The sequence below is a fragment of the Nycticebus coucang genome, chromosome 20 (assembly GCF_027406575.1).
Source record: "Nycticebus coucang isolate mNycCou1 chromosome 20, mNycCou1.pri, whole genome shotgun sequence".
Taxonomy (NCBI): Eukaryota; Metazoa; Chordata; class Mammalia; order Primates; family Lorisidae; genus Nycticebus; species Nycticebus coucang.
The window spans coordinates 54,336,158-54,351,413 of record NC_069799.1 but is presented as its reverse complement, the minus strand read 5'-3'; the positions used below and the strand labels follow the sequence as shown (position 1 = coordinate 54,351,413).

At 36.2% G+C, this 15,256-nt stretch overlaps 1 protein-coding gene and 1 non-coding gene across 2 annotated transcripts in view; one reads left to right on the top strand and one right to left on the bottom strand.

Annotated features, from left to right (window-relative positions):
* The window catches only part of MALRD1 (MAM and LDL receptor class A domain containing 1), a 513,794-nt gene that overhangs the window by 354,822 nt on the left and 143,716 nt on the right, over positions 1-15,256 (top strand). Inside the window, exons 30-31 of the mRNA XM_053573250.1 lie at positions 603-731; positions 9,384-9,545. Of these exons, the coding sequence (XP_053429225.1) occupies positions 603-731; positions 9,384-9,545 (291 nt within the window). The remainder of the gene's footprint in view (positions 1-602; positions 732-9,383; positions 9,546-15,256) is intronic.
* Positions 2,370-2,476, bottom strand: LOC128573177 (U6 spliceosomal RNA). Its single transcript, XR_008376346.1, has one exon. It is a non-coding gene; the product is annotated as a U6 spliceosomal RNA (small nuclear RNA).

The window sequence follows — 15,256 nt, the reverse complement described above, 5'->3', positions numbered from 1 at the left end:
GTGTGCAAGTAGCTCTTAGATGGTACACATTGTAATATAGGAATAAAATGGTACTTAGGTGGCATGAAACAGGATGTCAAACTTGGGGTCAAGAAGACAAAAGGTGAGGTAAGGGTGGCAAGAGGAGTTGTTTCCTTGATTCTTAAGGGTAAATGGCAGAGAAACCAGGGAGTAAGGCAATAGTCAAAGCAGGCAGAAGAAATAGCTCATGTGAACGTGTGGAAAAAGTGAAGGGCAAGTGGAATCCTTGTGACACTTCAGTCATAGGTTGAAATTCAAATCCAGACGCTTACAAGATGGGGAAATTAAGCTGAAACTAAAACAAGGAGTGTGGATGTTCGTAACACACAGTGGGCAGCCCTTAAGGAATGAAAAGATATTTCAGAAGTAGAATCTGTGTCACTTGCTGAACTATTTATTGGTGGTGGGAGAGAGAGGAGGCTGGCGTAGTCTACCTTAGGCAACTGTTAAAATTACAAATATTTAATAGTGGGGAAACTGTAAAATAGAAGTCTTCAAATTTAATGAAAACGTTGACTAAATATTTCATTTGTCTTTGTTTTTTCTTTTTTTTTTTTTTTTTGTTTGTTGTTTTTGCCTAGTGGGAGAGGCTTCTGAGATTTGCCCAGAAGCCAGTGATTTTTTGTGCCGGAACAAGAAGTGTATTGCATCCCACCTGGTCTGTGACTACAAACCAGACTGCTCTGACAGGTCTGATGAAGCTCACTGTGGTAAGTGGATGTCAGCCGCCGTGCAGCCGATCCATCACAGATTTTCACTTGACCAAGTTCTTTCATTCACTAGAGTACATTTAGAATAGCCAAAATATTTTTCCCAACTTTGCCATATCAAGGATGTGTCTAATACAAATACAAATGTCAGTACCCTCATACTGGGAACTATAGTGAGTTATTTTACAAAAACTTCCCATGATGTAATTATGCTGCATTGTATGTGGGGTCAGCATTAAAATTTCCGGGAACTGCACTAGCAGACAATCTTTCTTTATTGGTTTCCATTTCTTCTTCTAAGAAATGATTGGTTTTATAGATGAAGCTGAAAATGAGCACCTTGCATAAATACCGACTGATTAATTTTATTAATTACATTGCACTGGAGAAATTAGAGTAAATTTTTTTTTGTTTTTTGAGAAAGAGTCTTACTCTGTTGCCCCAGGTATAGTGCTATGGCATCATCTGAGCTTGCAGCAATCTCAAACTCTTGGGCTCAAGAAATCCTCTGGCTTCAGCCTCCAGAGTAGTGGGACCACAGGTTCCCACGACACCACCTGGCTAGTTTTTTCTTTTTTTAGTAAAGAAGGGGTCTCACTCTTGCTTAGGCTGATCTTAAACTCCTGAGCTCAGGCAATTCTTTGGTTTGGCCTCCCAGAATGCTAGGATGACAGGTGTCAGCTACTATGCTGGACCACCTATTGAACTTTTTTTTTTTTTTCTGCAGTTTTTGCAGTTTTGGGCCAGGGCAGGGTTTGAACCCATCACGTCCAGTATATGGGGCCAGCGCCCTACTCCTTTGAACCACAGGCACCACCCCCACTATTGAATTTTTAATTTAAACTTTCATTCAAGTGATATTTTTAAAGTCATCTATAAAACCAAATATATAACGTTGAAATATGAGCACATATTTACATCCAAAGGATCTTTTTTTATGCATCTTACTAAAGAGCTTTCATAGAGAATCTTGATACAATATGGATTACTGTTGTAGTTGTTGCTTGCTAACTAACAAGCTACCTCAACAGTTAATATCCTAAATGTCAGTTACATTTGACTCACACTTCTGTGGGTCAGTTCTTTGAAAAGGGCTTTGATAGGAAGTTTTCTCTGATCAGCATGATTCGACTGGGTAGTGTGACTTCTTCCTTCTAAGTTTGGCATATTGATACTCTATCTTACTTCACCTCTAGGACACTCCACATGGTTTGAGCTTTGCATAATATAACAGCCACAGGTGGTAAGCCATTGTCCACAGGGCTGAATTAGTGTTGCAAGAGTAAGCTTTCCAAGAACCCCAGAAAACAGCAAGAGTTGTTTTGACTTAGCCTCAGATGTTCCAGAATGTCACACGCTAACTCCTAAAAGTCAAGCAAATAACGAAGTCTAGTCTAGATTCAAAGAGAAAAAGGGAAAAGACTCCACCTCACAATAGGAAAATGTCACACAACCCAGGGAGGGAAGAATTAAGAGTGATTTTCATGGAGACAAGCTGCCATATACACACACATTTAAATTTTGTTTTTTTAGTTCACTGTCATTTTTTATATTTTTTAGGATCTTATAGTGACAATGCTTCTGGGGGGCTTCTTTCTTTCGTTTTTCTTATTTTTTAACTTTAAAAAATCGTAAAATACACATAACATAAAATTTACGAATTTGCGTGTCATCCTTGCATAGGGGCCATGCTAAACTTCTCTGTATTGTTCCGATTTTACTATATGTGCTGCTGAAGTGAGTACCATTTTAACTATTTTTAAGATTATAGTTTAGTGACATTAAATATTTATGTTTCATGCATTTATTACCACCATTCCTCTTGAGAACTGTTTTTATCTTGCAAACTGCAACTATGCACATTAAACAATATCACCCCGTTCTTCCAATTTGGAGGTCCTTTATTTTTTTGTCTGATTGCTCTGTATAGAATTTTTGCTACTCAGTTGAGTGGTGACAGTGAGTGTCCTATCTTGTTTCAGATCTTAGAGGGAAGGCTTGTAGTTTTCCCCATTCAGTATGGTAATAGCTGTAGACCTGTCACACGTGTGTATGGCTTCTATTGTGTTGGGATGTGTTCTTTCTTTCTCTACCCACTTGTTTGAGAGTTTTTATCAGGAAGGGATATTGAATTTTATTGAGTGCTTTTTGAGCATGATAATATGGTTTTGTCCTTTGTTTTGTTGATATGTTTTACACTAATTGATTTGTATCTGCTGAACCATCCTTGCATCCCTGAAATGAATCCCACTTGATCATGACGAACAAACTTTTTAATGTGTTGTTGAATTTAGTTTGCTAGTATTTTGCTGAGAATTTTGCATCTATGTTCATCAAAATATTGGCTTATAATTTTCTTTTTGGTTGTGCCTTTGGTTTTGGTATCAGGGTAATATTGACCTCATACTGTGAGTTTGAGAGTATCTCTTCATCCTTGATTTTTTTTTTTGAGTCATCTTATGAAGATTGGTATTAGTTCTTCAAATGCAAAAACTCACTTCCTGTATGGTAAAAAAAAAAAAAGTAGGGGGAACAATGTATTAAAATATAACATTCTTGCTTTTTAAAAACAATCATACAGGGAAGATTAAAGTATAACAAAAGCTATTAATGATAACAGTACCACAGCTTATTTGGGGAATACAGATAAAGAATAATGTGTGTGTGTGTGTGTTCATACGTGTCTGTGAAAGTACAGAGGCAAACAGAACATACAAGTTACAGTATGTTTTGGTTTATGAAATGTGAGTGTTGCCCATTTATTTTGGCTTCACTCATTTTTCCTCTCCAACTGCCGTATACAATTTTAATTTTTCCCTTGGCTATTTTAAGTATTGATGAAAAAACACACAGAGGAAGTTTTCAGTGTCAGAGCCTGAAGTCAGTACATCCTCAAGCCTGATGAGTGCTCCCCACCACTTTGATGGACCACTGCAGAAAGCACTTCAGTGTATTAAAATAAAAGCGATACATTGACAAAGGAAATAGTCACTTTCCTTAAAACCTCTTCCTAGTCTTTGCTCATATCTAAAAAGAGCACTCCACAGCTCACATAGGCATACAGATGACTTCTTAATTCTGCAAATTGACTTCATCAATATTTCATATTGACGATCTCCTAGAAGTATTGAAGGTATTAGATCTGGATTCCTGCAGCCAGATAATCTGTTATAAATAATGGAATAAATGACAAGATATTCAAAATTATATTTAGATAAATATAAGGATAAATTAACCTTTGGGAATATTAAACTGAAGTCGCTCGTGTTGAGAAATTATTTAAATTCTCAGACACTCATTTTTCTTATCCCAGTAGTAGATATGATAGCATTCATCTGGTAGAGTACTATGAGAATTGAATGAAATAATGTAAAGAGTTTATTTGTGCTGAAATCTGGGATGTATAATGTTAGCTTCTTCTGTTTCATTATTTTTGCATTCTTTTGAAATGTATCATTATAGTTAATTTCTCAATCATGTGTCCTTTGTATACTATCAAAAAATGCACTGATTTCTCACATCCAAATGATTATTGTAAGCTATGAACAAAGACATTTTCTTTAGCATCTTTACCTCCCTTTGCATAAATGCAAGGTTTATAATGAATGAAATCAATTCTCTTTAAAAGAAAGAAACAAATCTGAAAATGTGCTCTTTTTCATATAAAGAAAATATCATCTAAAACAACTATTCAGGGTATATAGAAATTAGGGTAGGGACGTGCAGAGTGTGGGCAGGTGCTTTATCTCTGGCCTCTCACAACACTGATAGACATCACTGTTCAGTTGTGGCACTGTTTCCCACCATACCCAGATTCTTCAAAATCTTTCTCAGTGTGGCATGCCAAGAAGCCATTTCACAACAAAGGACATTTTCACTTGAGAAGACCACTATTTAATTTCCTATGCCATGTGTTATTAAGATGTGGCAAAATAAGGTGAATATGTAGACAGAAGGAATTAAAAACAACTATGAAGCATCTCCTAAATATATAAGTTGATCAATATTCATCCTGATCATGTAGCCATGTGGCTGAATATTATACCACTAAGAATGTGCCAATTGTTTAAAAGACTGTTAGTAATGCTTTAAGTCCACTCAGTGGTCAATACAAAGATCACAATATGGAAAATATAATTTCTAAAGTACTGCCGTTTTGAAAAATACTAATATTTGTTATCAAGAAATATCACGGTGCCCTCATAACTCCTTTAATTCAGTGGATGTGTATTGACTCACTTACGCTGTATAAATGCAGTTCAGTAATAATACTGGCTCACCACATGGAAATGTTTATAGTAATTCGATGTTGAACAGTAATAAAGACAGCAATACAACATAAAAAGGTAATGGGTTTCCAAATAAATGGGAGCAATTATGATTACTGTTAAGTGCCTCATACACACACATATCCCCTGAGAATTGTGTGGTCTGGGGTAAGAGAGATAAGACTTAGAACATTTGAGGGTATGATTTGTTAGTTTGAATGGAGAAGGAAAGGTATATTAATTAAGGCAGAACAGAAATTCAGTTCCAATCAGTTAAACAGTCTGGCAATATCCACTAATTGCTGATGCATTCCTTTTCTTTAAGAATAGAGCTGTCATTTTATTTGTGGCATCATTATAACCAGCTACAAATATCCAACGTCCTCGTGTCTATGAGGGGCCAATAAGCTATTAATAGAAATTCTGGGACCTGGTGTTTCTTCTTAAGAAAAAGATCAGAATAAGAAAAAAAAAAAGGTATTTTTATCCTTTCCTCTTTCTTTTTCTTTTTATGCCTCGAATCTGTCTTGGCTTCTTGTTAATTGAGACAAATTAAGCTACTGTAACTTGGGTTTCTAGTTTCATTGAACTAAAGGCATTTCTAGCTAATGCATGCAATAAGGAGACTGTATTATTTCACATAGCAAGAACTCTGAAAGCAAGACATCTCTAGATGTGACTAATTCATTAGCTTCATGTTGTCATCCACAGTAAAGACCTGACTGGACTCCCTCCTCCTTTACTGGATTTGTTGTAGAGTTAGATTCTTATATAATCTCTTTATCCCTAAGGAGTGCGTCTTTGCAATGAGGTCCTGAGAAAGAATAAATATATTTTCTTCCTTCTGGTTCTTTTTCTACAAAAAATACAAACTTTTCCTGGGAGCTTCTTCTGTAGTATGTTTGCCTAGAATTATATCCCAAGAGCATTTCCAAATTGACCAAGACCAGGAAGCAGAGAGCATCACATAATGATTTGGTTGAGGAACCATGAGCCACCTCTGGAACAGAGAAGGGGGCCGTTTCCTCCTGGAAACACATATCTGAGTGAAAGAAGGTGAATGTTCAGATAAAACTGTAGTGCTGTGTTGCTAAGGGAAGGAAGGAAGGAATGGCTGATGAAATAGTCACCAACTGCTAGGGAATATGAAAAGACAGAGCAAGAAAGTTATACAGGTAACTTTGAAAAAGTCAGTTCATACTTAGGAGATACTTTTCTGAAAAATTTAGTTGGAGTAGAGGTAGTTTTGAAAGTGAGACCGATTTTATCCTGTAAATACTTTGCATAAAACTAAGGTGATTGGGGCGGTGCCTGTGGCTCAGTGAGTAGGGCGCCGGCCCCATATGCTGAGGGTGGCAGGTTCAAACCCAGCCCCGGCCAAACCGCAACAAAAAAATAGCCGGGTGTTGTGGCGGGCGCCTGTAGTCCCAGCTGCTTGGGAGGCTGAGGCAAGAGAATCGCTTAAGCCCAAGAGTTAGAGGTTGCTGTGAGCCGTGTGACGCCACAGCACTCTACCCGAGGGCGGTACAGTGAGACTCTGTCTCTACAAAAAAAACTAAGGTGATTGGATTCAAGGCTAGGGATTTGGGAGAGTATGTTAAAACAATATAAAGAACTAGATATTTTAAGCAAGAGAAAGTAACACAAGAGCATTCTACAAGATGATTAATGTAGACTGGGTTTGTAAGATTAATAGGATAAGGTAGACTAAAGAAAGAGAAACTCTTAAAATAAGCCAGGGGCTTGAAGCAGTGTGATAGTTATGGCACTGCAAAAAGAGAATGAATTAACAAGTTCTCAGAGAAAGAGTTTGTAGGTGTTGGTTATAGGATATGAGTTGAAAACTGTGGAATCCAAGACAACTTGGAAGGTCTGAGTCTTTAAAAAGGGAAAGATTTGTGCTATCAAGTTAAGCAGCAATCTTAGAGAGAAGGAGCCATTAGGAGAGGTACATAATGAGTTTGTTTTAGGATTGTTAGTTCTGAGGTGATGGTTGCATGTTCCAAGTGGAATACCCAGGAAGCACTGGGACATGTCTGTCTGCATGTCATCGTGGTTGTTGGTGAGTAGGTCACCTGCATGAAACTGTGAAAGCCATGGGGAAGGATGAGTCAGGATAAATTGAGAAATTTAAGCAAATAATTATGTTTTTTATAAATCAAGAGGGGGAAACAATTTGGTGCCCACCCACCCAGGAATGGATTAACAAGCTGTGGTATACGTATACCATGGACTACTATTCAGCTGTAAAAAGATGGAGACTTCACATCTTTTGTATTAACCTGGATGGAGTTGAAACTCATTGTTCTTAGTAAAGTATCTCAAGAACAGAAAAGCAAATATCCAGTGTACTCAAAACAAACCGCGAAACCTATAGATGAACTAATACACATCCACACAAAAGCAAAACTCAATTCAATTCAAGTTAGGGGGAGAGGAGAAGAAGAAAAAGGGGAGAGAGGTGGAGGGAGGGGAATTGGTGTGTTCCCACTTACTGCACACAGTGTGAGGGTGTGTGGCACACCTCTTGGATGCAGGACGCAATTACAACAGGGACCTTACCTAACAGATGCAAATAACCTGTAACCTAATTGTTTGTACCTTCATATTACTCTGAAATTTAAAAAATACATAAATAATTTTTTAAAAAAATCAAGACAGGTAGCCTGGCTATATCTGCATGTTAGAATGAAAATATAAGATTGAGGGACATGGAAAATTGTGTCACATTAATGGGATTGACGCCGTAGAATACTAATAGCAGTGTTTTGATAAGGAGTTGAGATGATCAGCAAGGATTCGTTCTAGAAAAGAAGAAAAGGAAAAGTGACATGTTTGAGGTAGAGAGGGTGAAATACGAGGGAAATTATCCTGATTGTATTGGTATCTTTAGAGTCAAAGAGAAAGCCATACGTTAAGCAAGGTGAGACAACACAACACAAAGATGGTCACAGAGAACGGTAGAGGACATGGAAAAGTTACTGTATGGATTACGTGTCACGGAATCAATTCCATGAGATATAGCAGTATAGAATCTATAGGTGACATTATTCTAAAGACTATTCAATGGCTATATGGGATGATTCTGAATATGTACTGATGTGTTGTCTAAGTACTGGGTGAAAGGATTTTCTCATTTTATTTATATCATATAATAGAGTATGAACTATTTGGTATCATATAACATGGACGTGACAAGCATGAAAATTAATACAGAGCCAATAAATAAGCATATAAAATTCAATAGATTATATAGTCTTGTAGAGTGAATGAAAAGAATGGATATTATTAAAAATGATTCTACTTTTTAGGGATAAGATGCAATAATGCTTGAGAAATGAAATGCTGATTATTTTTATGAAAAAATTCTTGATGATCGAGAAACTATATAAAGATTAAAGCTATGTTTGCTATATGTTTGGCTCCCATTTTAACGATCAGGTTTTTTTTCTTTTTCCTGATGAAGTTTTATAGGCTAACATTAGTCTTACTTTAAGGAAGAGTTATAAATGAGAAGGCATTTTTTAAAAACCACGAACTTCCTCCTTCTGAAAAGGAAAAACAAGTCAATGACAATCTTTGATTCCTACCGATTAAATCACCCAATAATTCATTCTTTCTGTATAATAGAGTCAGATTTTACAGTGAGTGCTCAAAAATAATAACTGCTGGGCAAATAAATAAATAAATAATGGAAGAAAGATGAAAGCCTGGATATCAGGGTATCATGATGACACTTTTCACAGATGACTAGAAGTAGACGCTCAGTTATTTATTAATTTTTTCTCATTGTAAATAATTTAATTTCAATGAGTTATCAGTCACCAATTTTAGAAGAGAATTTATTTCATATTTTAGTGACTAGCTGTGAAATGTTATGCTCCAGTGATTGGTATGGTATGCTGAGAGGGTCTGGGTCCTATACAGTTTGCTATTTCTCCCAAAAGCACCTTTTTTTTAGTAAATGATTTTGCCTCCCTAATAGCTATGCTGTTCAAACATCAGAGTGAATGAAAATATTGAATTCCACATCCAGACAACCAAAGCTGTTTATTTATTATTTGAATTATGTGTCTTATCATAATGTTATGTTATTGTTCATATGTAGATGCAATTTTATCTGTCATCTATAAATATTATTAGTCAATCCATATAATTATTTAATGGATAAATGATGATATTGATATACTACCTATAGATCCTTTGACTAAAAAAAAGGTATGGTATATGACTTATATTACCAATAAGTGCAAATGTCTGGATGCTATAAAGTTTGTAAAGAATTAGAATATGCAAATACTAATTTTAAATCATCCTAAGTGCATAAAATATCAAGTGTGATAAACATTTCTAGAATTTTCCATTAACTATTTTACTTCCCTAGGAGAGTATACAAGCATAGCAGGAAGCTGCAATTTTGAAACGAGTTGGGAAAATTGGAATACAGTCTGCAGTCTTACTCAAGATTCTCAGGATGACTTGGACTGGACCATTGGCACCAGAATCCCTGCAGAAGCATTGATTCTGGACTCTGATCACACACCAGGTAAATCTAGTAGCAATACGCAGACCAAGAAATACACTCAGTGAGAATCCTGCTTTAACTATTTTTGTGAATTTTAACATGCATCAAATGCCCACGTGGGTGAGAGCTCATAGGATTTATGCAAACGGGGGATAATCCTGTCTGTCTGTTGTAACTCTTGAATTGCTTAAAAGAGCAGAGTTGACGTTACTACAAAAAGGAAGCCCATGGCACATGTTGTCAGAATCTCACAGATTTTATTTCTTCTACCCTAAAAGTGTCATTAAAGTCCACCGTTGGGATAGAAGTGGGTGGGTGGCATTCAGATTAGTGTATGCAGTAAGCAAAGGTGTACAGCTGGCAAGTGTAAGAGTTCTTCTGCAAGGTCATTCAGCGCACCACCGATTTTATCCCCGGCACCCAAAGGGCTGAGGCCAAGATATGTGTGTGAAAGGTAAGTGGTGGTGGAATGAGTTGTATCCATAAAAATCTCACGTTTTGGTCCCTGCCCACTGATTTGAGATTAATAGAATCTTTAAATTTTTTTACAGTTAATAGATACAAAGGAGAAGTGATCATCTAATCTTACTTACTTTTACCCAGACTTCCTGCTTACTCAGCACTTTTCTTAGAAATCTCACTTTTCTTAGGAATAGACAATAAGGATATTTGTTAGCGATAAAATCTAGCTCTTCCTATGGGTAAAAAAAAAATTGTCTCAGCTATTTGTGCTTGCTAATTTTATATGTCAACTTGGTGGGTGTTTTAGAGTGAGATGAACATTTAAATTGATGAGCTTCGAGTAAAGCAGATTGTCCTCTGTAATGTGGCCTGATCTGATCATTAAAACCCTGAGCATCACAAGAATGGAGAAGCATGAATCCTATGTACTCAATTTTGATATGAGGACAATTAATGACAATTAAGGTTATGGGGGGGGAAGCAGAAAGAGGGACGGAGGGAGAGGGGTGGGGCCTTGGTGTGTGTCACACTTTATGGGGGCAAGACATGATTGCAAGAGGGACTTTACCTAACAATTGCAATCAGTATAACCTGGCTTATTATACCCTCAATGAATCCCCAACAATAAAACAAACAAACAAACAAACAAAAAAAACCCTGAATGGAACAAAAAGCAATGGTTTGCCCAGCATGAGGGGATTCCCCAACAGAAGGTCTTTGACCTTCACCTGGCACTCCAGCCTGTAGCCTACCCTGTAGATTTCGGACTTGCTGTTTTTCACTTTCAATATTTATTTTTCCCATATCTTTTCCTATCAATTTTACATGATGAGTGATATATGTTTTAAAAAGAATTTTAGCATGTAATGAACAGGAAAAGAAAGAACATCTTTTGGTAATCTTAGTGTGGTGACATAGCCATCTGTAGGCCTTGTTTTTATGCACATGTATTTGCTGCCACATACATTCTTCCTTAGGATGCATAGTTTCAAGGGAAAATAGATACCTACTTAGTTCAGTAATTTATTTATTTTATTTTATTTATTTTTTTGAGACAGAGTCTCACTGTCTTGTCTAGGGGTTGAGCGCTGTGGCATCATCATAGCTCACGGCATGCTCAAACTCCTGCTCAAGTGATTCTTCTTGGCTCAGCCTTCTAAGTAGCTGGAACTATAGGTGCCCACCATGACACCCAGCTAGTTTTTCTATTTTTAGTAGAGAGGGGGTCTTGCTCTTTTTCAGGCTGGTGTCAAGCAATCCACCTGCCTCAGCTTACCAGAGTGCTAGGATTATAGGCATGAGTCATCGTATACCCATCCTTGGTTTAGTAATTTAAAAAATATAGTCTCAACAATATATATATATTATTGTTATTTATAATATTTTTATATATATAGAAATATCTTTAACGGCATAGTATTAGTTACAGCAAAAAGTCTTTTACATTTTGGATATATCAAAATGTGTAAAATTATCTAACAGTAGACTCATTTTCTAATGCTTTCATCACAATAGGTATCACAACAGAGGATTTGCATTTAGATGGACCATTTTTTGTACTTTTGTGATCATTCCTGAGAGTAAATACATATTTATTTTCCTTGAGAAATTATGGGAAATAAGCCAATTTTCATTTATTCTGCTAAGATCCAGACAATAACATGTAGATATTTAAATGCCTGTGAGTTCTTTCGATATCATCTGTAGAAATCTTCCTTTATCATAAGGCAGGGTGTGAAAAGTACACAGCACAGTGCTGATATAATGTTACTAAGAAGTGTTATGGTACAAGAGGTATTACGGCTTAGTTAAAAAGATAAACCATAGTCAATAGCTATGAGAGAGGTTACAGCCACTATTCAAAAAGAACAATGTATTAATGGAACAAATAAGGACTATTAAGGGGAATGTTTATTTCCTTTTATTGAACTTTTATAGCATATGTAAGGTTGTTAAAGACCACATGAAAAGTTCTGAATCTGGTTATTTATACAATATGGTATACAAGAAATGTCTCTCACAGATAAAGAAATCATTTTGACAAAATACTTTATTATCCCTCCTGTTAATCAGTACTTGAAACAGTAGATTTTATGGAGTGCTCTCTTGAGAGCAGCTTGATTGTATCATCCTTGATACTCTTAATACGGCTCAGTGAACTTGTTTAGGCATCTCTGAGACAATGGGTCGCTAAATACATTGTAAGGACATTAATTCATTTTGACCCTCTGGGAAAAACAAAATTCTTTATGTGAAGGCCAACAGATTCAAGGAGCCCACGGTCTCTTTTCAAGCATCACCACATTGCTGTTAATTAAAGCTGTATTTGTGAAGCTTTTTACTTATTGTTACCAAGATAAAGATTTAGGTACGTAAGAAGGGTATTTTCAGTGCCCATCCCAGGCCTATTATGAGCCCTCCTAGGAGACATGGCTAAAGTAGGAGAGGGAATCGGCAAACATCAACCCACTTTCTGGTCTATACTTGGTTAGTGTTTAGATTTAATAAACATGAGATTCAATGGCGAGAGTGAAGGCACAGCACACTAGGCTGCTGACTCTTTATCTCTCCTTCCTTCATGACTTTATTTTCCTTTGCGATAAGTGACCACCCCCACAATTAGACTCTAAACTCCAAGAAGACAGGAGTCACATCTTCAGCTATTTTTATATTCCCTCTATCATGTAAAATGAAATTGAATTGCACTTGGTAAATACTCTCGTAGGTCACAGGTTACTTGGAACTACCTGTCCTCCACTGTATTTATTAACAGCAAAGTCTTTTGGATTACTTAGTGCAACAAGCGTTTCCTCAGTGCCAACTAAATAACACGCATTGTATTGGGAAGTGAGAATATGAATTAAGTAGGTATTTGGTAAGTCACCAAGAAATGGAATGTGCTGACTGAATGGCACACGTGCTCACTTTGTAACCATGTGTAAATTTATCTCAGGTTTTTCAACAAGCTTTCTCTGTTCTGCTTTATTATTAGAGATGTTTATTTCTTTGCCTTGCCCTGGGAAGATCCTCTTAATGTTTAGCATAACCACACAATAGTTATGTGCTTATTCTAATTTCCCTTCACTGTCAATACTTTTTAGCATACCACAATGTTGCATGATAGCATTTATGAACACTATGAAAATCAGTATTTTTTCTTATTTTATTTCTATTTATGCCTCCCTTTCTTTTCCTTTAACTTCTCTCCTAGGATGCCTCCAAACCATATGAACATTAGATAAAAGGACATTTCTTTCAAGGACAATGATAGTATAAATTATGAGTATAAAATGAATAATGATAAATAAAATTACTAATATTTTCCTATTTGCATTATGGATTGAAAAACTTTAAGATGACCTTTTAAAAATAATTGGGCTCTCATATTTTTAATATTATATGAAGTCAATAATTAAATACTTTGGATAAAATACCTCTAAATGTTATGCTTTTGTACAGAACAGATGAAGAGGACTTTTTAAATTTGCTATTGTTTGTTTCTTTTTAAAGAATATTATACAACAACAAAAAAGATGACTTTTATATATGTCCAAATAGAACATGTCTTTCTGAATTCAAGGTTTGCTTAGAAAAAAATAAAGTATTATTTCTTCAATGAATAATTATTGGTCACTCACTCTTGGTTACTGATCTATACCCTGTAGAGATAATTATTTACTAAATCTGTCCCTGCCGTTAGTACCCTGTTTCCCCAAAAATAAGACAGTGTCTTATTTTAAGGTGTGCTCCCAAAGATGCGCTAGGTCTTATTTTCAGAGGACGTCTTATCTTTCCTGTAAGTAGATCTTATTTTTGGAGGATGTCTTATTTTCGGGGAAACAGGGTAGATATATTCTAGTTCTCTTTGAGGATGTTAATGATTGTGTGATCATAATGACCTCATTTTTGCTATCCTATACATCTGACACCCCTGATCAATCTGTGGCCCCCCTCCCCTCAATGTTATATCTGTCTTTGATACTTTTTACTCCTCCTTCTAAAACTTACATGCAAGTCGTATCCAGTTATCCTGACTTTAGCCTTTTTATATCTATTCTTATACTTTTTGTTTGCTCAGAGTTTTTGATTTTCTCTGTGCTCAAAATTTGCTAATTCCTGTGTGTAGCTAGTCCTTATTTTCAACACATGTCCTGTACTCCCAGATGCCAGCCAGGTAACTGTTGTTATCCCAAGTCACACACCCACAGTTAAACTTACCTTCCTTGCAGAAACAGTCTGCTCTTCATCCTTGTATATTTCTGTTATTGTCATAATCACTGTTAACACTGTTAATTCCCTCTCAATTTCCAAGTCTATAGGCTCTTCATTCTCAACTGATTACATGTTTTCATACCTTTGTATTTCCATGTCTGTCTTCCAAACTCACTTTTCTGAGCTATTGTGGACATCAGTGCAATTCGCATAGAATGCAAATATTCTTCTAGACTAGACCGCACTTCAAATGGATGCAAGGTTACTGTTACTAATTGGCGACTCCTGGTCCTCCAGATAATGAGAGGCTTCTATTTCCTTTTATCTTGTTACTCAGGGCTTTCTGCTTTCATCCCCAAATTGCATTTCTGATTAGAATGCTTATGTTATTCTTTTACAAACCCTGTGTTCTTGTACCTCCAATGTGTTCTGGGTGTTTTAAATATCAACATTTGGTTGTATCATCATTTTAGTATGACTTACATACTGTTATTAGCAGGTGCTATGTACTGGGACTGAGGCAAACAGGCCTTTAGTATGAGCTTTGATGTTTATCTGGTTAGGAATGAGCTTGTGTTTACTGGTGGGTATAGCCATAGGTGTCAAAAGGTAAAATTTCCTCTGGCAGCCTTGTTTTTCTCTTCCTTGTTGTATTTGAGCTTCCCTGGAGACTTCCTTAATAAAGACTGAAAGATGATCTAGTTGTAGTCCCCTGTTATTATACATCATTTATGAAATCTTTCTTCATCTAGCAAATTTCAACCATCATTCATTTATTGAACTGCATAGCATTTATGATCTATATCAATATTTGATATCATGTGCTCATACTAACCCAAAGGAGCTGGAAGCTATTATTTTATCCCCACATAATAGATGACGAATATGAGACTTAGTGGGGATTTGGGGTTGTGCCACCATCCCAAAGCTTATGAGCATCAGAGTTTGATTTTGAACCAAGGTAGTTGGCTTCACAGGTTGTCTTCTATGCAATGCGTGTTGTTAGCTTGCGTTGTAAGACTCTCTTTTGGGTTTGCTTTCTATTTTCCTACGTGTAT